At 42.9% G+C, this 24,597-nt stretch overlaps 1 protein-coding gene across 3 annotated transcripts in view; it reads left to right on the top strand.

Moving 5' to 3' along the window:
- LOC130516990 (protein unc-13 homolog C) overlaps window positions 1–24,597 on the top strand; it is a 74,959-nt gene that overhangs the window by 12,755 nt on the left and 37,607 nt on the right. Inside the window, exons 3-14 of one of the 3 annotated variants that reach the window (XM_057018498.1) lie at window positions 2,542–2,564; window positions 3,125–3,171; window positions 3,957–4,035; window positions 6,488–6,541; window positions 9,370–9,589; window positions 10,357–10,584; window positions 14,835–14,976; window positions 16,601–16,770; window positions 19,660–19,775; window positions 20,017–20,180; window positions 23,145–23,301; window positions 23,651–23,719. In XM_057018498.1, coding sequence (XP_056874478.1) covers window positions 2,542–2,564; window positions 3,125–3,171; window positions 3,957–4,035; window positions 6,488–6,541; window positions 9,370–9,589; window positions 10,357–10,584; window positions 14,835–14,976; window positions 16,601–16,770; window positions 19,660–19,775; window positions 20,017–20,180; window positions 23,145–23,301; window positions 23,651–23,719 — 1,469 coding nt within the window. Of the gene's footprint in view, window positions 1–2,541; window positions 2,565–3,124; window positions 3,172–3,956; window positions 4,036–6,469; window positions 6,542–9,369; window positions 9,590–10,356; window positions 10,585–14,834; window positions 14,977–16,600; window positions 16,771–19,659; window positions 19,776–20,016; window positions 20,181–23,144; window positions 23,302–23,650; window positions 23,720–24,597 lie in introns of all 3 variants that reach the window. The other 2 variants (XM_057018489.1, XM_057018508.1) reach the window with 2 other exon arrangements.

Below are 24,597 nucleotides of genomic sequence, written 5' to 3'. Positions count from 1 at the left end.
ATCAAATTACAAATTTATTTAGAGTCTCTGTTATAAACATAAAACTGGGTGCACGTTTCACATCTAAGTCTTTTTTTATCTTCTTATCTTATTTTCATTTGGCAGCAACACTACCAGCCCATCCATCACTTGTGGTTTTTGGCTGTATACGCTAATTAGGGCACTTTCACAACGGACTATGCCAGTGTGAAAGCCACTTTGGTCTCCGTGCACAGTCCCCCCCAGGGTTAGGGTCAGGGTCAAGGTTAGAGTCGCATTAACTGTGCTTTATTCATTCTAACAGGCTTAGAACAGTAACAGTAACAATGTTTATAGGTACCTCAGTACCGCGTGGGTGTTATTTTGTAGTCTTTAGTGGACCCAGACTGGCTGAGGTCAGATAAAGACTGCCCTCTAATAAACCCATGTTTGGATGTTAATAGCACGGTTGCTGGTGTCTCGGCAGTAGTGTCTGATTTCTGTCTTGCTTGCTACATGAAGGTCAAACTATAATGCCTGTCTTGGCACTGAATGATGTGCCATTTTCAACTGCCTGGACACCCAGCTCATCCAGACAGTGTAAAACTGCTTTGCTGTTAATTTGCACTGTCTTTAAATATTGAATCCTTCAATGCAATTTTAAAGGGGACTCTGTTGAGCAGTTAGCCGACGCTGAAAGGCAGAGTGAAAGTCAAACATCCTCAAGCTGAACTTCAATATGTTCTTCAAATATGTAGATTCTTACTATTACCAACGGTGTGATGATAAACACCTCAAAGTCTATTATCACTGTTGATGATTTTGTATAAATGATCCCGTGCTGTTATTGGTTAGAGAAAAATAATATTACCGGTGTACAAATGGATGTCATCAGTCACCATTTGGCCTGAGATTTTGCTTTTCACAGCCCTGCCCATGTTAGAATGGGCACGGCAGAGTGGCAGCATATTCTAAGAGGTATTTCTAACGTGATTGACAGCTTGGATACATTTTCCACCACACACACTCCGCCGAGTCCCTTGCACCACTGGCTCAGCTGCTATGCAGAATAAGACGTGATGCATGGCTTGACACCAACACTCTTAAGTTCTGATTAGAATGCATCTAGGTCCAGTACAGTGTGTCTCTAATGTGCTTTGTAAATGAAATGCAAATGCAAAAATACCTCACCCTGTTGATTGGTTGGTGCCACTTGAAGCCGCCCTAAATGCCAGGGTTGCTCTCACATGCTGCTTCTGATTTTAGAATGAAGACAGAATTGATGAGGGCTTTTATTACATCTGTGGGAGTTTATAGCATGATTGTGGGTTGTGGACTGTGCTGGACACTGCGTTAGTCCTGATTGTATCAGCCAAATGCAGCCTTCTTTCTCTGGTGAGGCCTCATACGTGCCTGGTGCGTTATCTTGAATGCCACTGAAAAGTAGGACTTAGTGCTCCTGCGACATGGCAGGGTTTCCCTCCAATCAAATTCACTCCACAGTTTTAAAGCTCCCTTGAAATGAGGTTTATATCAGCAACCTTTCGGCCTGTCCTGGTGTTCTGACTTTTGTCTTATGTCCCTGCAATCTTGCTTGTACAGGAAATGGCTCTAGCTTGTGCAGCCATGCTGAAAGTAGCTTAGCTCATCGCCATGGTACCCACAAGCAGCTTAGATCCTCATTGAATGCTATGCCGTTGCAGCTGACATTACATACATTTAATGAACACATAAACAAAAATAAGTCTAAGGAAAATTTTCAATGTTTTTGGCACTGACATGATACATGATTAATATTTTTTAACGTTATTACCTAAATAAGGATTATGAGAACACTTGTGTTACATTCTTGGTAGGCGCATACAACAAATACAGATTTTGCTACTGTATATTGATATTTTAAATTTTCCATTATAATCTTTTTTACACTGCTGTGGAGTTTAGAGTAACTGAGTAGAATTAAACCAGTTAATGAGCAGCAGAATTCCAGAAGAAGCTCATTTTTAAAAATCCTATTGTGCTATATTAGTAATGCATATCAGCAGACATGTACGACCGTGTATCATGTCATTTTAATCGATGCGCAGTTTGATTTTTCTCTGGTAAACAGCGGATTTCTGTTTGTAGCAGATAAGATTACGATTATGCAGCCATTTATCACTCACGAATCAATAGCACAGTAATTACACGTCTGAATGTGCGGATTTTAGGGGTTTGTCCTCTTACAGTTTTCTAAAACAGCATTATAATGTCAACTGCCTGTGGCTGCCTAATGTGCCATGTCTTCATATCTGCTAAATCATGTAACGCTATCGATCAAAGCCATCATTGCTATTGTAGCTAATTCAAGGCACACTGGTGAAAAATATTGGACAAAATGAAATTCCTAGATCAGCCTCGAATTGATCCCCCTCACTTGTGCTCACAAAGCCTCCCCCTGAGGCGTGAGGTGACTCTCTCAGGTTCTGAATAAAAGTGTCACCGGCTGTGATAGAAGATGAACGTTCAAAAAATGTGTTTGTCTTTACAAAAAAAGCTTTTCTTTGCTAATGCTTTGCCTTCCTTTTTATTTTCTCCTTTCAGACAGCAGTGCTTTGGACACACAGGTTTTTGCTCATTTTTACCAGCAGCCATGTGCATTTGTGATTCTCTTGCACGTGCATGTGTTTTCCACACATTTGTCTTGTGTTTGATCGTGTGAGGCTTCGTTGAGCTTGTCACACCTCTGAATTTGAAAACAACTCTGACCAGAGTTCCTGTTTTCCTAAACTGAAGTCCTCTCCATAGGTGTGAATCCAGCATGTGCCTCAGAGCCATTTTACTGTCACTCTGTGATGCCTGCCCTTTTATTACAATCCTTTTCCCGAGAATGATTTGTGTTTCAGACTGAGTGTTTTGGTCAGCGAGGAGGGAGCGTTACACAATAGACGAATCTGGCCCCAAGCACCAAGAACGGCAAAACTCTCAGTCTTGAGCCCACAAAATACATTGATGTGGAATAATCTCGTATTTTGCCTGAGGCGCTCCTTTCCTTCTCTCTTATCATTTATCTTATCCTAAACTGACCTCTGAATGTGTTGGATTTAAAGAACTTTTGGTTTGATTGCGATTAGACACTGCTACCTAGGATTCTCCTGCTTCATATCTGTGTTTCCTGTCTCTGCAGCCTCGCAGTATTTTGGATCCCAAATTGCTCGGATTGCAGACTGGAGGGTGAGTGGCTGCTCTCTTCTCAAGCAGATGCACGGATGCATGTATGAACCAGTGTAAACATCGAGTCACAGTTGAAGTGTAAATGCTAAATAGGGGGAGCTTAACAGTTCTACTCTTTAGTCATGGAGAAAATGTAAAATCCTATTTAGCCTTTATTACACCAGCATAGCTTATGTAGCCAGCTGTGCAGGGGGTCAAGACGGTGAGAGCCAGGGGCCTAATAGAAGAGAGGGCCACTGAAGTTCACCACACTGCGTCTATAAGGTTATACCGTGATGTAGCCCAGGGGTCGCCGTTGAAGCTTGAGGAGTGTTATCTGTGTGGTGGTACTGGAGGCCAGATGTCATGTCGAGGTTATTTAAGAAGCTTTGAGTGACAGCTAAGGTGATGCCGCCAAGAGCCCCATGGGGAAAAGTGAAAAGAGAGATAAAACAACGAGAGTGCTGCTGGGTTTGGGGGGTTGAGGGAGCAAAAGAAGTGTGAGGTATTGCAGAGACGACAGACAGGAACCCGCTGTAAAAGCTGCATCCAGTTGGAGGTTTCATTTGGAACCGCAGCAGCAGCACGGCATAGAAAGGAAAAACATTTGGATTGGCCTCATTCGAAGAGAAGATGGAGGACAGGCTAAGACAGGTTAGGCAGGAAGCATGATCCATGATGCATCCCTGGAGAGTAAATCATGTGGCACCCCCCCCCCCCCCCCCCCTCCCCAAACAATCTTAATGTCTCCCCCAGTATGCCATTATTACGATATTAATACACTTTAAATCTGTCTGCTTCTCCAGCACTGGCAGTATTCTTTACGGCATTGACAGCATGCCAGATTTACGCCGTAAGAGGACAGTGCCTCTTGTCCGGGACCTGGTGAGTCATCTTCTTCAACAAGGTTACGTTTGATTTATGTGAGATGTGTCTGAATGACCACATGTTATGCCACGCCGGTGGAATCCTGCTCTGTGTGATTACAGCTCCCAGCTGAGGACAGTGGTCATTTTTATCGGAAGCCTTTGTCCTAAATTAAGACTGTTTACTTCCACAATAATGAGCGCCTCCCAACATAATGCATCTATGGATTACTTTGCTTTACCCACTTTCTGTGGGATGACAAAATAAGGAAAAATAATAAACTTTTCATGCCAAAAACAAGCAGCACAAAAGCTCAATGGTGGCAAAAGCACTTGTCATAAACCTACTTATTGTCAATCATGGGGATAGTCAATGGAAAATTAGCCATATGTGAGTCCCTGGCCATGAACCAGTGTGCCAGAATGATGCTTCCGAGTTTTTTAATGCAGCATAATGTGTGGTAACACATCCTGCAGAGAGGTCTGTTGCAGTTCAGTTGACTGCAGCTCCACCACATGCTCAGTCTCAGTTAGAGACGATAGACTGTTGGGATGCAAATAGTACTCACGGCTGTTTACAACGGTTTGCCTGTTGTATGTTGCACAGTCTGTCCTGTGAATGTTTGTCTCTCATCTTTATGTACTAAAAAAAAACTAAAAAAACTAAAATGAAGCTCTCTAAACCTTGGTTAAGTGACTTTCTTGTGAAATGGTATGAGTATATAGCGACATAGATGCTAATGAATGTATATATCACAGTGAACAACATGAGTTGATGCTGTATTTGTCCATATCTCTCATTAAATTAATAATCAACAATGCTTTGGTAAGTATGGGTTGCCATTTATTTTATCTATTTTCTTTGGGTTTTGCGTGTATATCTGCCATTCCTACATAGACCCATGACAGCTACATGTGATATTTTTCCGTGAGTTGTCAGATTTCAGCCTATGCCCATGCTAGGCCTTTGACTTCCTTTCTTTGCTCAGCAGGCGTTTAAAAATAAACATACAAACGAACCAATAAATAAAGAAACTTATTCACAACTTGAAAATTTGACAACTCAACCCAAAAATATGTCTGTAAGACTTCATTGACTTCTGATTTAACAGTACGAGGCTTTTAAATCATGTAAAAGTGACACTGAGCAAGCCTTTTACACATGGGATGAAGTCAGTATTAAGCAGTCGAATTTGTCCCATGCCTCTCCTTTGTCAGTGTCCCCCATTTGCTGTGTGATTGCTTCAGGGCAGCAAAAGAGTCTGATTTAAGCGGACAACGAAGTTACCCCCCATATTATGGTGGGATGCATGTAAAAACAAACAAACAAACTACAAAAACCTCGAATGAATTCACAAAGCTGTATAGATCACATCTGGACACGCAGGGTCATATTGTATTGCCCACAGCATCCTCAGCAGCGCTGGTGCATGTTGATAAACTTACATCAACACTTTGGTTCATGTAGAGGTCACGTTTCCTCCTACATTTTCCATGGCTTCCATGGATCTTTACCATAGCTGGGCTGCAAAGACAAGAGGGTCGTGGTAAAGACTGATCCAATATTGTCGGCTGTCCATGTCTGCATTCCTCTGTTCCGTAACTTCCTCCATTACGGAGGACTTGTTAATCAATCTCTGGTCACCCAAATTTGTTGGATATAAAAGCAGCAGCTGATTTGTGTGTGTGCGCGCGTATGGATATGTATACATCTCTCTGTGTGTATTATGGCGTGGGTGCGCACTGTTGAACTCATCTGTAAATGTCGGAGCAGATGTGGTGATGTGCGAGTGTGTGTGAGAGAGAGTCACGGTGTTGTGTAGTGCAGCTGGCTTCACCCATACGTGTGTGCGCGTGTGTGTTTCTCTGTTTGTGTCAAATGAATGTGCAGAGCAGACAGCAGAAAATATGATCAAGGCTTCATCCAACAGAGGAGTGAATTAAAATGCCAAGCATGACTGCAGTTTAGTCATTTGTAATGCATGAGTGGTTAACAAAAATAAATAAATAAATAAATAAAAGAATCACAGAATCAAATCACGGCAACGCTGTGCCCCTGTAATCTCGCTCAATGAACAGTGGAAAGTTTGTAGCTGACCAGCAGTCCTGCATGGCAGTTGAGATAGCTATGCGCTCGGAATGGATAATAAACTCTGTACCTCTGCTGTTTAGGCTTCAGCCTCCACCTGTCTCGCTTTTTTCTAACCCAATTGCTCGTTTTCTTTCTCTCTTTTCATGTGCTCTTGGAAATCTCAGGCTTTGGTGAGCTTACTTTGTGTTTTATTCCCTTATCTACTTCAGAGCAAAGGATTAATGATAAATTATTCTCAGGCATGTCAATTAGAGACAATTTTAAAATATTTTTACCTGTTCAAATCAAATCAAAACAAGTTTGACAAGGTAAAGCTGCAGGCGACACTGTGGATATCCAACCTTTCTTCTCTTCTTCTCAGACCCTCACTGCTCGAAAGGCAGGCATCTCATTTGCTCTGGTGAACCGATCAACGCTGAATAATGAGGACCTGGTAAGTGTTAACATGCCCTTCATTTCTACATCCATCATTATTCATTTATCATAGAGAAAGAGAGCTAAGAGATATTGGTCTACTTCTGAATGAAGGTCTGGATCCATGTTCTTATTGCCCAACCCCAGAATTTGATAACTCTGTCAAAGTAATTCAGGATCTTAGATTTCATTTGGGGACCAAAGATACAGAAGAAAAAAGAAACAGCTTTTATTGAATTCTGGCCTCATTTCTCCAGCATATGTACTCTGTCCTCCCCGAATATATATGGCGGTTTATTAAAGTAGTCTCGGTGGCCACTCGGTATTTCTGCTGTGCTCATTCTGTCGGATCATTTGGCAGAGTTCAGAAATAAATGCCTCACGATTAATAACGTGCACGGTGGATCGAGGCGCTGCGGAGAAAGGCCAGGACGTCTTAGTCGATGGCGTTAGACCCCTTTGTGTTGACCTCTAAAGCTCTCTCTGCATTAATTGATTACCATCCTTCCCCTCCCAGAGGGAAGAGTGAGTTATAGGATGCAAAAAAAGAAGGAAAGAAAAGAAGCATATAGTTTCCTCTGCAGCTGCGTAGCACAATGCATCTTCCAGAAGATTGAAATAAAATGACATCATGCAAGAAAACCCTTCTTAAACGTAGGATTTCATTTTTGTTGCAACTCCATCCAAATCATGTGTTTCCCTTGTGTTCCCTCATGCCCCAAAGTGACCGCTAGCGTTGATTGCTTACTAATAGCAGTGCTGGCTAAAGGGGCTTTAGGGATGAACAACTCTTGTCCCAGATGAAAGGATGAGGTCATATATTTGGGCTTGTTGGTGGTCAGGAGGTGGTTCCTCAAGAGATTTGTGCTGGCATGGAAAGAAAGATGTGGAGGAGAAATATTGACTGAAAGGCGTGCAAGTGAGTTTACAGTAGCGTTATGACGTAGAAGATCCCAGATCCTCGTAAAGCTGCAGATTGTGTGGTCTTGGTTAAGTGGAACAAGCAGATGTCAGAGTTTGATCTGCCGTGCCGGAGCACACAGGAAATGACCATATGCTAGTGAACAGGACAAAGCCATGGGATCAATGGGTGAAGCAATGGCTGTTGCATTGGGTTCAGATTCTGTGTCTCTTTTCAAAGTAATGAGTTATCATTTGATTAGGATGCTTTGTGTGTCACTGCTGACGTATGGAAGTCTCCTAATGCTCTCTCTCTTCGCTTCCATCTGCTATTTAGAGCAGAAAGAAAGCATTCTGGGTGGGCAGCTAACAGCCCCTGCTTCTAAACTGCATGTGAGCCGAGCAGGGAACATTTTAACAGCCACCGTCAACATGAACTCACCTGTCAGGACCACAACAGGGACAAAGGAAGAGTAGGGCCCTGATGTGACATGGGTCAAGGAGTGTCTGGAAAAGAAAATGTGATATGTTGCTGGAAGTCGGTTCACATGTCATCAGGCTGTTTGTCAACAGCCCAAGTCGTCTCTGGAAGTTCAGACAATCCCATCTGACAGCACAGCACACATCTTCTTGGCTAGACCTGAGATGGTGCCATAGGTACCATATGAGATCTGGCCCTGACAACAGGTGGTGAAACCGGGGTGGTGGGGAGATGCGGCTCTCCTCTATTATCATATTGCTCTTTCATGTTGCAAGTCTGAAGCTGTCGATGGCTCCGAGCACCGTCTCACACCGAAGTAGCAGTGTTAGCTCGCAGTGTAACACAACGGACCCACGCGCAGCGCGTGTGTGAATGTCTGGCTGATGGCAGATTGTGACAGGAACACCAAGGTTGTAAAATACAATAAAAAAAAGAAGCACAATGCTCATATTACACATGCTGCAGTGGCAGGATTTAGAGAGGATAGAAAAAGAGTGTCTAATGGGTGTGTTTACCAGCCAAGTTCACTCCCCAGAGGAAGCAAACACAAGGATTGAGAAGCCTCAGAGATTTCCCAAGACCCCTCATTTCCTGCTGACCATCCAGTATTAGAAAGCCCAGTATTAAATTTGGTGTGGAGCAGACAGGGGTGGGTGGGGGTGGGGGATGACCCTGGTCTGAATCATGTGTAAATGGTGGATCAACTCAACATCTGCTGCACCACCGTCTCCCAAGATTAAAAGCAAAATCTCTTTATCTCCCTCTGTGTTTCATTAAAGGTCTAGGGGTCAGCAGGCCTCAAGGAACTTCCGCATGTGTGTATTTGTAGTCCATGCACACATCTATCACTATTTGCAATAGAACTTTGCGACATCTACTGGATCTACTGTACCGCGGGAGCACCACTTCAAGATTTACGAAAGTGCCATACGTCTCTCTCTCGCTCTCTCTCTTTGTCATCCTACCTTCTTTCAAGCTCTCTCTCAATTGGGATAAAGCTCTCTTTTAGAAACCTTATTTACAGCATTCATTGATTCTGCCTCCATGAAAAGGCCCATTCCCAGGCTTCCTGAATAGCAGGACTGTTGCAGTAAAGGGTTCAATCTGAAGAGTCTTCACTTGCACAGTAATCAGTCCAGGCAGGCCTCAAGTGGGGGTTTAGCATTTGGTCTGGATAAGCTTTCTGACAGTAAACCACTCAATTTAAACAAAGCCCCTTGGCTAAAGATGCTGATGATTCAAAGTTAATGAATGAGATGTTAGGTTGATGTCCTCTCACTGCTGACCTTTAAGAAAAGTTTGAGCGACACTCTTCGAAGGATCTCAGAGAATAATCTCTGTGATTGCTTAATTAAATATGGCAGCAATAGATGTCCTTTAGTTGACAGAATGGATATTTTACAAGATGATTAAAATGTATTGTCTTAATTTGCACTGTTTTCACTTCCAACTTTAATTATTTTCAGAAATTACACGTCTTCAAGAAGACTCTGCAGGCCTTGATTTACCCTATTTCATCCACGACACCCCATAACTTTGAGGTGTGGACGGCGACTGCGCCGACCTACTGCCATGAGTGCGAGGGGCTGCTATGGGGCATCGCACGCCAGGGCATGCGCTGCTCAGAGTGTGGCGTCAAATGCCACGAGAAGTGCCAGGACCTCCTCAATGCAGACTGTTTACAAAGTAAGAAAACAAAGAATCATGATTGAATGATGGGCTTAATTTGATTTTGAATTTGCAGTAAACATTTTATGTAGTGGCGTTCATTTCTTCAGCAGAATACCTCAAAAAAATAGCACAACACACCCGAAATGGTCTTGTTCTGTTAGCATCACAGACCTTGTTTGTGTCATTTAGCACAGCTGCGCATAAAATATCTGAGAAAATATGAACAAAATGAGTTAAATCTAAAACATGTCAGGAACATTTCGCTGCTCTTTTGCTGATAATGTAAACTAGCACACAAACACACCCATACACGCTTTAAGGGTACACGTGAGTGCTGTTATAGGGATTTGTCTAATAGATTTTGCATATCCCCTGACACTCATTGCTGCAAGTGACATGGTGCATTTACACAGTTCACCCAGTCACTACCACTCATTACAGCCTCCACTCGGATTTTTCAATCAGGCACGCTGCTGTTGTTACAGCCTATGCTAATAAGAACAATGTATCACGTAGGCTTCGGGATGATCTGCACAGTAATCCCCATGCACCCTAACTTGATTAGCTACACCCCCTGTGTTGCAAAACCCAATGTTTAAAAATGGTTTTATGAAGAGTATAACAAAATTTAAAGCTTCAAAATGGGATTCAGAGATTTCTTTTTGGTCTTAACGACACTTGCTTGAGCCAACACACATGCATCCTAACTTAATTTTGGATTATAAGACCTATCGTCGGTAAATGTGTAACCATTCACGCTTGAGACTCTCTCTTTGCTTCAGGGGCCGTGGAGAAGAGCTCCAAGCACGGGGCAGAAGACAAGACCCAGAATATCATCATGGCTATGAAGGAACGCATGAAAATACGGGAGAAGAACAGCCCAGAAGTGTTCGAGGTGATCCAGGAGATGTTTCATGTCTCCAAAGAGGACTTCAACAGTCACCTGAAGACAGCCAAGCAGGCTGTGCTCGACGGGACCTCCAAGTGGTCTGCAAAAATCAGCATCACAGGTCAGCTGCGTTTGATATCATGATTCTTTTGTTGAAACACGCCTGCCCTCCCCACTTAGAAAGCAGGATAGAAGAATAACAAAAATTAGATATAAGAATATAAATAAAAAGTGATGATTACAGAGATTGCAGGGAATAACAGCCATGTCTGCTGGATTTTCCAATTAAATAAGAGAAAATATGAATATGTCAAAGCCAGGTGGATTTTTTTGTCCGTGTCCTCATTATGTCTGCATCATTTAGGTCATCATAAGACATAAGCATATAATCAGACTATAATCATCAGTCAGGTCAGAGGTCCTTTACAGCTAGTGTCACCTTTGGCCCATCACCTATGACCTTGTTACCCTCCCATTCCAAATCAATAAAATCTCCATTATATACGAGGCCGTGCTAACATGGCAAAAAAATCTTGATATTTCCTCCTTTTTTAGGTCATTATTTCCTCACTGACCTCTGACCTTGACTCACATACATCAGTCTAATGCAGTTATTCACACACAGGTCTTTTGCTTTGTATGTCATTAAAAAATCAAATCAATCTTTATTTATATAGCGTCTTATACAATCAAAATTGTTTCAAGGCGCTTTCCAGAATCCCAGGGCCTGACCCCAGAGAAGCAACAGTGGCAAGGAAAAACTCCCCTTTAACAGGAAGAAACCTTGAGCAGGACCAGGCTCATGTAGGGGGACCCTCCTGCTGATGGCCGGCTGGGTAGAGAGAGAGGAGAGGTAGGAGAGGAGAGGAGAGGAGAGGAGAGAGAGGAGAGGAGAGGAGAGGAGAGGAGAGGAGAGAGAGAGGAGAGAGGAGAGGAGGAGAGGAGAGGAGAGGAGGAGGATTAGGAGAGAAAGAGGGAAGAGGGGAGCTCTAATCTAATTTGATTGTGAACAAGCATAAATTGAGGTTGCCACTTTGTACGGTTCCTATACCAATCCAGCATTGATACCTGTCAGACTGTAATATTTTTTACTTACTTTGAAGTAGGAGGGATTTTCCTCAGTGCTCATTTGGAAAAGAAAAGGCTTTATTGAGTCTGAGCACATATCTCTGGCCGCTGTGTGAAAGGTTGTATGACAAGAGGATCAACCTAATATATTCTTGGTTTTAAAAGAACTACGACTATCTTTTATTTATCAGATACCAGATCAACTTTTAGTCTGAAATTCAAAAAAATCTTGTGCATTTCTATGATCTTATAACTTCTGGCAATGTTCTGTTACTGGATGTAGTAAGGGCTGGGTTGTGTCCGATCTAATGGTAGGCTGTATAACCGGCTTCTTATTTTGGTATCTTAGGTCAGGTGATCCAGTGGTTGCTCCTAATTCTGAAATAACTCAATGTGTGTATTTTTTAATTTATTTTCTGTTTTACTACAATATGTGTTCTGTGTTTCATGGGAGCAATGCTTTTTTTTCTGTAATTGTGCGTGTCACCTCAGGGCCAACTTTTGTGCTGGGGAATATTTTTCATGCTTATGCAGATGATTCATAATTGTATCTCTGTGTCAGTGCCTCGTGACAGCAAACCTTAGGATCTGTCTGACAGCCATTAAGAGTTAGTGATCAAGTAATTTCCTATTACTTAAAACAGCATAGAGTTAAATGATGGCTCCGTGACCTGCCAAACTCAATCATCTCTTACTTGTCAGTCATGAGGACATTTGGACTGGAGCAAATGTGTATGGACATATTAAGCCAGTAGTGGCGTGTCTTTGCTGTTCAGGTTAGAGCTGGCTGAATGCTGCTGTTAACCTATACAATAAAAGGCATTGGACCCCCATACTTGTATGACACAGTGAACCTTTAATTACTTGCATGTGCTCTTTACTCATCTGTTGAGTTCCCCCAGGGGTCTGATGGGTCGTGATTGGACAGAAACAACTGTAATCTCTCTGTTGAGATTAATCCACATTAATCATATTTAGGACTTGAGTCACCTGTTCCTTTTCCCTCCTTTGCCCCCTAGAAAGCCTCTTTGTAGAAGTAATACCAAGAGACAATGGTGTCTTAACTAGTGGAAGACAACACGCCGCTGCCAAAGGTCTCTATCCACCGTTTGAACCCACTGACATGTGCGCTCTATTTGTGATAAATCCCTTGCAGCAGCACATTCAGCCCTCTCAGAGGTGTCACTCAAAGCTTGGCCCCCAAATGGAGTTTGACACAATAGACACAAGTCATAGATCGTCAACATTAGCAGCAGCTGCGCTCGATGATTAAAAAGGAAATGCAATATTTGGTTAAGTAATACGCACTTTTAGCCCGTCGTCCTGCATCTGGTGTTATGGGGAAGAACAGGAGAGACAGGAGATCTAATCGGCCATCGCCAAAGCAGTGACTCAGCTTGTTTGTATGAGTAGTAAAAAGTCTTGTCTTTTAATTAACAACATCCTTTTTCATACGGGGATGGAACAGCGCGACGCAATCATTTTTTCTTCGAAGTTTGCTGTCACAAAGAAGGTCAGGAAGTTGCCCGTGTAACTTCAGCCCGGGGCTCCAATCGATCCCTGTGGTAACTGTGTCAGGTTCAGCTTATTTATTGCTCACCTTGCATTTCTGACTGTGTCAATACGCAGGAGAGAAATAGGAAGAGAAAACGGGGGAATAGAGAGAGAGAGAGACTGAGGAGGAGGACGATGCAGAAGAAAAGCAGAGGAAAGGAAAAAGCGAGATAGTAAAAGATGCAATGTCTCCTCCATTAGTGTTTGCTTTAGCATGTTTGTGTTTTTTCCCATCGTATTTTATTGAGTTGTTAGTTGTCATTAAATATTAGATAAACACTGTCATGGTGAATCTGATTGGTGCTGTCTTCCCATCTGATCTAATCCATATTTACAGAGCTTCCAACTCACAAATAACACCTTTAGTATTGAAGAGAAATTAAAGAGTCTATATGCTTTTATAATATATGTTTTTGTGTCTATTGTGTCCTTCTTAAAGGATGGAAAATGACAACAACCTATATATTAAGCTTTCCTTGTATAATTTTCAATATGGTTTTTTTTGCTTTTACTTAAGAAATATTGAAATTGAATCAGTTAAAGGCTTTATTTCAAAATAGCCCCTAAAATGTTAAAACAAAACCGGTCTGTAAGCTATTTTTCCCCCTTTCTTTGTAGCAAATTCAACTTTATTTCCGTCTACATACATGGCCAGATCTTACGAACTAAGAATATAACCTTTAGGGTCCTGGGGTTGAAGTGCCATCGATGGCTTGACACGCACATTGTTGTCTTCAAGGACCATTGTTCTTCTTACCTCTAATACCTCCTGCCCACCAGCTTCTGTCAGCATTGAGCTGGGGCATATATGTACCCTGAATTATTTAGACAGTCACTTATGCATATTTAATGGTCCAGTCTCCTTTTTCCCTTTTATGGTGCAGTGAATTGCTACAGTCTCTACGTCTCTGTACCAACTTGTGGGAGGAGGCATGATTTAAACTCACTGTTCTTCCCTTTAATGCTTTTATTGTAGCACATTGTAGCAGAGGGTAAACACACCAGAGGGAACTAGCTATAGCCCAGAAGCAGTAGGAGATAAATGAAATATTAAGATTTATAGATATTTAAAACCCTCCATACAACATACAAAAATGTTTAAAATGACAGTGAATAGAAGTGCATTGTTGCTTTTCTGTTTAACTGTTGTGGGCAGGTTGTGCTCAAATCAAGTTTTAATGTTGACAAATATGAAAATAAAGCAATTTATATCTCCTGTAAAAATACACAACCTCCAGGATTGAATTCTCAATGAAAAGGCTTAAAATCAGTCTGTCAAGAAACCCAGGAGTGTGGATCCAATTGCAAAGGGGAGGAATAATGATAGTACCAAAGTCCAGTGAACCATCTCTTTAATCTGCACGGAGGTCTTACAAGGGAGGAAAGGCAGAAAAACACAGGCAGGGAGCAGGCAAAATTCAGGATGTCTGAAACCAAAACAGTCACACACTGGTCAAGAGAATATGCTGGTGTCAGTCAAAACAATACAACACACACACATTTACCCACCATCTGCCACAGAAGGGCAAATGGACTCTGTTTAACTGGATACAAGGGCGGGATGGTAATGACATAGGTGAAAGCCATTGACCACTTAAGTAAAGCTCACTCACAACACATAAACAGGAAACAGACGCATTAACAAAACATGAGACACACAATTAAAAAATAAAATACAGAATGACAAAGTATCACATCAACTTTTACATACTACAAAATGTAAAATTCTTGGCATTGTTTTGTTTCCAGTTATGAGTGCTCAGGGACTACAAGCCAAGGACAAAACTGGTTCCAGCGATCCCTACGTCACGGTCCAGGTGGGAAAGACCAAACGGAGAACCAAAACCATTTTTGGCAACCTCAACCCGGTGTGGGATGAGAAATTCTACTTGTGAGTGCTTTCCATTCTTTTTCTTTTGTCTGCTTGTCCTAATCCTTAGTAAGATTACAATAATCTGTTCATGTATTTTTATCAGTAAAACAGCCCCTGACTCTTAATAGTTCAGGAAAGTTCTGGTGTGGAGCTGCACTGCAGAGGCGATCAAAGACGCCAGCTCAGCTAAAAGTGCAGCACAGTAACATCCATCATCATGTAGAGCACAGTGATCTAAAGCCTTAAATTCCTTTTGTGCTGTTGGGTTTTTATTAATATATTACCTCAGTTATTTCCTCAACTAACATAACATGATATGGTGCTTTTTCCTGTGATTTTAGTCCCAAATCATTCTCCTCCACTGTTCTGTCATGGCTCTACTCCTGGGAAACATCCTGTCACCACTTAGTCTACGCTGCTAGCTAGCCTCAGTCAACCATGGCGTACCGCAAGGCTCTGTACTACTGAAACCAGTGACTCACAACTAGACATCAGCATGCATCAACAGACCTCTTAGTCGTATCACCTGAAATGTAGCTTCCAAAGGTTGGAGATTGTCTCCTGGATAGCAAAGGATGTTTCATTTCCCCATCCTTCGAACTCTACAAATCCATTGACATCCTTGATTTTACCCTCCCATATTCCATCTCCATGGCTGAAACCCTCATCCACAACCTCATAACCTCATGACATCCTCACCTGGACTACTGCAACAGAATTCTGACAGGACTTTTCAGCAAAGCCCTTGACAGGCAGCCCAGGATTCTGCAACGAGAATTCTCAACTTCAGGCAACCCTGACAGCACATCACCCCAACCTTCATCCACCTCTTGTCAAATCCCAGAACTAAACCAACCAACCCTCCGGAATGCAGGAATTCCATGAGATAACTTTATGTATTGGTTCAGAATATAAAACAACTGTCCCCACAGGAATGTAGATTATTAGAGCAGTTCCTTACAGTTGTATTGGCACATGGTCCCTGATGAGTGCAGCAGCAGCAGCAGACGGTGTTTTCCCCAGGAAGGGATTAGTTTAGAAAATATACTGCAAATACTATTTTTCACCCAAGACGTCATTAGAACAAAATGTAATCTGCCAGTTTTTATTCCAGAGCCTAACAGCCTGACCCCGTCTGAAGCGCTTTAGCCACCTCTGTTCTGTTCAGAAGAGTCATCATTGTAAAGCGTCTGATGATGCGAGGGATGAAAGATGTCCATAAAGCTTTTGCAAAGGAATAATCCTCACTGTGGATGCAGCATTCCTCTTGTCTGTGTTGGAACATTGGGGGGGGGGGATAGTGTGTCCATTTTTAATAGATACACACTCTGTAAATTCAGTCAAAGCAAGTTTTTGCAGATCCAACTGTCCCAGGCGAAGCTCCAGTTTGGTGTTAATGGAAGATGAAGGAAGCAGAAGTAACCTTTCAGACTGCGCTCTCGCTTAGCACTAATTTATTCATCTTACTCAGCCCGTAATCTATAAGTTGCATGTCTGAACCTTGTCTGAACTGTGTTCATGCCCCCGTTATACGTTGGTCTCTGCGCCCCACCTGACGACGCCTCCCTCCATTTGTTGAAGCCGTTGTTGACCCTGTTGGTGTGATTGGTTTGACCTGACGCGATCGTCTTCCGAATTACAGCGAATGTCACAACGCCACAGATCGAATCAAGGTGCGCGTGTGGGACGAGGACGATGACATCAAGTCGCGAGTGAAGCAGCACTTCAAGCGCGAGTCGGATGACTTCCTGGGCCAAACCATCATCGAGGTCCGTACGCTGAGCGGAGAAATGGATGTCTGGTACAATCTAGGTACGTCAATGTCGTGATCTTAACACGTTTTCATCATGGCTTTGATAGCTTTGACCTAATGTCAATGAATATTGAGTTTCTGTTATCAGGACGTAATACCTCTGTTCACGCCGTGGACAGGAGGCTCATTCAGGCTCATGCTGGTGTATGTTCTCTCCGTCCCTGCATGGACTTTCCCCAGCTTCCTCCCTGTCTCTGTTCTTTATGCTGATTGGAGACTAAATAGTGTGTGAGTGGATGGTGTGTGTGTCCTGTGATTGACTGGTGACCTGTCCAGGGTGTATTCCTGCCTCTCAGGAACTGCTTGGATAGACTCCAGCACAACCTGTGACCTTGATAGAGAACAAGTGATGGGTAACAGAAGACGGGGGGATAATACTAATGAAGGCTCCTTTAGTTAGATCAACAACAGTCTTATCATATGAATACATTTAAATCAATTTAACTCTCAAATTCAGGTAACGGCTCATATCCACATCGTCCATTGTAACAAAATGCAACTGCTAAGATTAGTCAGAAGTATCTCAGAAGATCATCGTAAACCATTAGCATTTTTCAGTGGGAAGCTGGAGCTAGAGATGCTGATAGAAATTTTATGTGATTGACAAAACCTCAGGGCAGCTGCTTTTCATTGCCTCCTGTTGCTCTCGTGGGGCCACATTAACTCACCGGGAAGGTGTTTGGTAATTGGATTTATAGAGGCTCAGAGCTGCGCACCCAAGTGAACATTCGTACATACTGCTGTGTTTATGGCGCTTGTCTCATTGTCTGCTCAAAGATGTGTCATTTCTGGGATTTTTTACCAATTTGCAATTCTTTGATGAAGAGTCATGCAATATTCATATTTTCAGGCTCATTCCATCGATCGAGCAGTTCACAAGTAGCAGTAAATAAAACGGAATAATGGGGTATAGGAGACATTCCAAGCAGTTGCATTCACCTCTGTTTTGAGAAGGGTGTCTCCAAGGGTCTATCCAAGCAGTTCCTGAGAGGCAGGAATACACCCTGGACAGGTCACCAGTCAATCACAGGACACACACACCATCCACTCACACTCTCACACTCACACACTATTTAGTCTCCAATCAGCATAGAGAACAGACAGGGAGGAAGACCAGGACTGGAAGGCGTCTTATCTGGCATCTTCTCCATGTGCATGAGTGAGCGCTATGATGGGCTGATCCAGGGTGCGTTCCTGGCTTTCACCCACTGACTGCTGGGATAGACGGGAACATTTTCTGTTCGGAATAAGTTGACTAATTGACCCAATTGTTCTTTTAGCAGGGTATTTAGCAGAGGAAGCTTGTGGAGATCCTTTTCACAAGACTTGGGCTGTCGTTTCTGCGCTGATGCTGCTGAAACATCACTAGATTCCCGCTACATACATGTTAAACCGCAGTCACAAAAGCTCCCGGATACGCGCAGCAATTATGACTCGGCCTTCTCTCGAGCTTAACGGAAGCAATTTGTGGTAACAGTCGCCCGCCAACCACTTTTGGTGCTCCGCTGCTTTAGAAATGTCAACAGTGGATGTTTAGAGAGGCCTTTTCTGCTGCCGTGGGCTTGTTCCTCTCCAGCTGCTCCTCTCCAAACCACTTGTGCTCCTCTTCAATATCGGCTTTTGCATCCATCACTTAAGTCAGTTTCACGTTGCTATGTTATTGTTTTTCACTTGAGCGTCCCTTAAGTGAGAGCGAGCAAGAGAGTATCATTCACTGTAGCTAGAACACATGAATTGTAGGTGAGGAAAGGGGCAACTTTTCAAAACAAAGTGCTCGACTCGTCCTGGTCACCAGTGTTTCGACAAAAAGGTGTATGAATATGCCTATGAAGGTGTGTGTGTGTGTGTGTGTGTGTGTGTGTGTGTGTGTGTGTGTGTGTGTGTGTGTGTACAAGCATGTTCATGCACAATAATTGCACCCAGAGGATAGAATTATGTCATTCATTGAAAGTGCTCAAGTATCACAGGATATTTTCTTATCTCTTATTGATTGGAGGTCGTTTTCCCCGGTTTAGTATTTTAGTATATTTATCACAAAGATGCTAATGTGGATTAATTATGGTGTAGGTTTAATCATAGTTTTCATCTTAGTAACCTGTCAGAATGTTTGTTTTTGTCGAAACTGTCATGAAATGAAATGGAAAAGAAAATCAAAGATGGATTCTGCTCCCATCCATGCAATTCAGCATCTTTAACAGGAATGCTTAAAAAGGCCAAGGAAGATCATATTCACATATAAACATGAGGATTAATATTATGATAAGTAGGGTTGGAACACAACATCAGTGCATAATTTTGCCAAAATGGCTCTAAAGCATTCCATCTCCTCTCTCTATTCAGCTTAATCTTAGCTAATTTAACCTTGAATTGTAAAGTTACAAAGCAGCAAACTAGCCAACGCAGCGCAGAACAATAAGATGCTGACCTACGTGTTTATGTGGAAAATAATCCAAACACGTAATTTATGATGCGGCTCAATTTTTAACCCTGGTCACAACAACATTTGCCCAGTGAACAACTGCATACGATACCATTCTGTTCGATCAATCTTTTTTCCCTGTAAATAAAATCCCGATGTCACTGCGGTGTGTCGGTTCATTGATTGTTAGAAGGCTGGACTTGCAGGTGATGTTTTGGTGCAGAATCAGGAATATAAATCTAAGGAAAGATACCTGTCTTTCCATTTACTGACTTATAAATATAAAAATGAAAAAAATATAGTATTACATTTAGAGCTACTTGTGTGAGACCAAAATAAGAGGGATTTTGAAGTACTTATAGCAGCAGGAATGATATAAGAAGTGTGCCTGTGTGAGGTGGACCTTGTAACTACCACTTTGAAGTTGATTTGAAGTCATGGCTGATTCGTTTTTGCTTGTGTTTCGCAGATAAACGGACTGACAAGTCTGCAGTATCTGGAGCCATCAGACTCAAGATTAGCGTGGAGATGAAAGGGGAGGAGAATGTGGTTCCACCTCATGGCCAGTATACCTGTTTACATGAGGTAAAACCATAAACTCATGCAGCTCCATCGCAAATTAAATCAGAATCTCTCTGATTTCTATTTGGTGGATCAAGATTGTACTGTATTTTAAAGGCTGTACCAGAATTTCTCAGTCATCAGCAGCTACAGCAGCTTAACAGACAGCGACGGTTGCGATAACGTGCACTGTTAACATGCACCGCATCACTCACCAGATCCATCACCAGAACCTGTCCTCTGTTATCTCTCGTGCCACCTCTAGAACCTGTTCCACTGCCTGACCGAGGTGAAGAACAACGGAGTGGTGAAGATTCCTCGGGTGAAAGGGGACGAAGCGTGGAAGGTCTACTTTGATGACGTATCTCAGGAGATAGTGGATGAGTTCGCCATGAGATACGGAGTGGAGTCCATCTATCAGGCTATGACGTTAGTAGCACCCTGATCTATGGCCTTTTCCCTTGCCAATCTGTCACTGTCTCATTCAGCAAAGTGAAGGAGAGAAGGAGACAGGAAAGGAGAACAGAGAAGGGAAGCTGCAGTAAAGATGTCCCCCTCAGCAGAATCAGAGCTTTCAGGACTATTGAGCCTCTGTTTGATTGATGATTCACTGGTCTAGTGAAAAGACTCCAAACATGGCTTGGCCACATTGATCACGGATACTCATAAACAGTCTCATTTCCCTCTCTGTCGGTCTCTCTGATCCTCTGTGACCCAGTCCATCCATAAATGCCTTTGTCTTTGCTTCCTTAATTCTCACATACTCATTGAGAGACCCAGCAAGGTCAAACAGCTCTCCGTTGCAGCGTGCAACCAGAGCAGCTCCCATTCATTAGAATAATCCCAATATTCACCATAGGGTGTCAAAGCTACACATAAACAACAACACATAAACAAGCTCCCAATGCTGGCTGCAGTTGTGAGAAAAGCATTCAGTTTTGTAGGTTCTCTGACATTCTGGGAAAGGGAGATGCTTTTAAATTTCACATCCTGAAGATGGGGCTAAACACCATAAATCGGGTCCAATTTAATGTCAATAACAGCTGAAATAACTTCCATTCCCTTGGTTTTGAACTCATGAGCATGGGTTCAAGAGCCGTTCTACAAAAGGCTCCATGGGCACTGGTCACAGTTTGAGTTTGTAACCTGAATCTTACCTCCATGGTCTAAAATATAGAGCAGGAAGGAGCAATTTTCATAATGTTCTGTCACATCTCTTTTCTTTTAAAATGCTAATTATTTAATCCAAGAGTGATGAGGTAATATGAATGTGCAGCATTGTTGTTTTATTCCAAATTTCTGCAGTGCTTCCTGTTTAAATGCACTTTTCTAGCTTTTTCTGTCGCTGATGACCTAATTAGCCGCTTTAGTAAATCAGAGGCTAATTACACACTGACTGTGTGGGCAAATTGAATGAAAGATACAGCACGCTTGCCAAAGCCACATCGCATGGGATAAATGGCCACTGAGAGTGTGCTGTAATTAAGAAGGAAAAAACAGTTGCAACATTACCCCCTTTAGCACTGCTATTAGCCTGCTGTATCCTTTCTTTTACTCCACAGTAGGTTATTCAGACACTACTTGTCCTACGGGGTCAACGGTTGCCTCTTAAGCTTCGTAAAGCAGTGCAAGAAAACCAACATGTCCCCCAAACGTGCTCCTGATGTTTGTTTTGTTGTTGCTAGTGTGGGGTTCCTAGATGTTCAGCGTGACAGGGTATTTCAGCATAAGAGGGATTACTGGCTAATATAAGTGCAGGAAAGTGAAGGAGTAGGTGATTATTTCTGGCGCGCATGGGTCGAGTTTAAGGCTCCGGGCAAGAACCTTGCTCAAATTCCGATGCTTTTCATATCAGCGCTTATTATGCTTCATCAGGAATTAATGAAAGGGCCTCTTTCTGTTTTCTCATCACAGAACCTTGACTCCTAGTCCTCCGGAGGTGATAGCTGCATAAATCACAGCAGCTGCAGCCCCCCCATTAGCTTCTCTCCAGCTCACTCTATTCCCGCCCTTCCTTCCTCCAAACCTCATTCTTCTCATCATATCCCCTCTCAACACTCTCAGTTATCTGAGACTGTAAAGCGATGCGTGTGTGTGTAGTGCGTCTCCTCTGCTGGTACAAACCCAAGGCATGGAAACCCTAGAACAAGCGTCTTCCTCTTGAAAAATGGCTCAAAAGAGGCAGCTCTAAAAGCGCCATGGGAATTCGGCGGATGCCATCATCTCTCTCACTCAACATCACTCTCTTTGCTCGCGTAACCCTCGAGTGCTCCGGTGTAATTTGTAAGCTGAAAGCAGAGTAATTAAATAGGCCTCCCGATGAGAACATGCTTGTGTTTCTATTTGTGACTCGTCAAGATGGCACCTATGAATCTGTAATCGCTTTTCCTCTTAACTCTGCACCTCTTTACTCACCGGGATTTATGAATAGTTACAGTCAGGGCCAAAATAGAGACAATCAGTAAATTAAAAAAACAACAACATTAAAATATTGATTTTCAGATCATATTTTTTAAATTTTCTTCCCTCTAGGAGATTTTTGCTACTAGCCAAAGATCCAGATGTTTGTTTACTGAAAGTTAAAACAACCGTTTGCATGTAATTATGTCTGCTGCACAGGGCGAGCATTCAGGTTTCTTAACATATCTTTTTTGCATGTATTTGTGGAATATTAGTCTCGGTGCTGTTCGGGAGATGCCTTGCTGGTGCTTTTTGAATGCGAGCACCATTGATTTGGAGTCGGATGCCTTTTACGCCACCTGTGGAGCAGCAGTGTGAAGTATTAAGCTGCTCGTATGCTTTTCACTCAGAGGTCCCGTCTCAAACGAGGCCTCTCAGGCTGCAGCTCTTAATTACCGCTGGGCAGCTCAGTCGGCTGTGAGGAGAGAGCCGGGAAAAAAGAGCACACAGTTGGTTAAACAGAAGACGCGGAGTTGGACCCCCGTCCCCCCCCGGGGACAGGTGTGCGTGTGGTGTTTTATTTATTTTTTGCATGCTGCAGACTCTTATGTGTGGCTTCGCCTCCGTGGGAAGAACTTAAATTGGCAAGCGCACATTCCGAGCGTGAGCCGGTCTCTGCGGAGCCTCCGCTCGGCAGCCTTTTGACTTTGACATTTGCGGTGATTGAAGATTCCGTTTGAAAACATGAACTGCGCGGTAAACTATTCACACACTTCCACTGCCCCCACAAGCAAGTGTTTGGAACAATAAATTTGTTCAGAGGACTGAAAGTGAGAACACAGCACTGCAGTGCGTCAGCTCACGTTGTCTCTTTCTTTAATGTTTCCATAATAAAGATCACCCGAGGACGCCGGACCGAATCACTGCATCATTTTAGGAAGCAATGTGATGAACTGTTGCAGCTAATGTGGGCCTTTTTTCGCCTCTCTGTAGGCATTTCTCCTGTCTGTCTGCTAAATACATGTGTCCTGGTGTGCCAGCCGTGATGAGCAACCTGCTGGCCAACATCAACGCTTACTTCGCACACACCACCACGACAACCACAACCACGGCGTCCGCCTCTGACCGATTCGCTGCGTCTAACTTTGGGGTAAGAGCTGTCTCGCCTCTGCACGGAAAGAGAAAGCCATTCCTATAGAACAGCAAATCCTACAACAAAATAAATGGGACATCCTTGATTCCTCCCTAACTCTGTCTGTGAGTGCTCGCAAGCTTCCCGAAGCTCGGTCCTTTATTTCGGACTGAACTTTTAATGAGCTAATGTTGTGAGACTTAAAATGGTGTCGACAGTAAGCCAAGTCCAGTCACAAACACGAGCCGCTTCTTCTTTTCCGGGAAGTGAAAGTGAAACAAATGAGCGCGAGGAGGCTCCTCTTCTTAATTTGCCTGATGCGGTTCTATCAATGATCTGGACTGAAACAGTCTTCTCTTCCTCGCAGAGGGAGAAGTTCGTGAAACTGCTCGATCAGCTGCACAACTCGCTGAGGATTGACCTCTCCAAATATCGGGTAGGTCTGATGCACGTTTATGTTGTTATTGCACTTCTTCGGCATCGGTAAGACACTGTGGACACTGGAGTGGACTGTTTTTTTGGCCCAGTCTTTTTCCAGTAAACTGGCTGCCACCTGATTGGGTCTGTTTAAGTTTCCAGGTTGATTCAACAGTATGTTTGATGTCTGATGTTTCACAGCCAAATGTGGGTATTTGACGGGTTCTCTGGGTTCACAGGGACTTTTTCCAGATGCTGTTTCATCACACATGATGCATACATTTATAAGATGTCAAGAGATTTTTGCTCAATATCTGGAGTTTGGGGATTCAAATGTCATTTCTGATTCGACTAAGCGATGGTATTTGTGGTCCTCGGATGAGGGTGGGGAGAACATAACTTTGAATTCTCAGAGCTTGGATTAAAAAAAGAAAGAAAATCATTTATTTGAAGTCTGTTGAATATGAATGATGTTGAAATAGCCAGTGATGAAGGTGGGTGCATAAATATTCATCTGTGGTTTGAAGAGGTCCATCAGAAGAAATTGGAGACCTCATATATTCCAATAGGCCGTGAGTGACCCACGTTCTCTTTGCAGCAGAGGTTAATGAGTATGAAGCATATATAAAATATCCCTAATTGTGTGAATTTGTACTGATTTTTGGCTGCAGGATCACTTTTACATATGCAAAACTGACCGCATGTTCTCATCCAGGCTGATTTTAAAGTGTCCGAACCTGCGACATTTTAGCAGGATTCTGGGGGATTTAAATGGAGTTTTCTAGTGTATACCCACATGAACTGGGGATGCAAACTGTAATTACCTAATCTGACAACACTTTAGTGTAGGGAACACATCATTAACTACCGTGCAGAATGATGTCACAACAAGTGCTT

Source organism: Takifugu flavidus, chromosome 2 (genome assembly GCF_003711565.1).
Source record: "Takifugu flavidus isolate HTHZ2018 chromosome 2, ASM371156v2, whole genome shotgun sequence".
In the NCBI taxonomy this organism is placed as follows: Eukaryota; Metazoa; Chordata; class Actinopteri; order Tetraodontiformes; family Tetraodontidae; genus Takifugu; species Takifugu flavidus.
The sequence above is the reverse complement of the archived record's forward strand: the minus strand, read 5'-3'. Positions and strand labels throughout refer to the sequence as shown.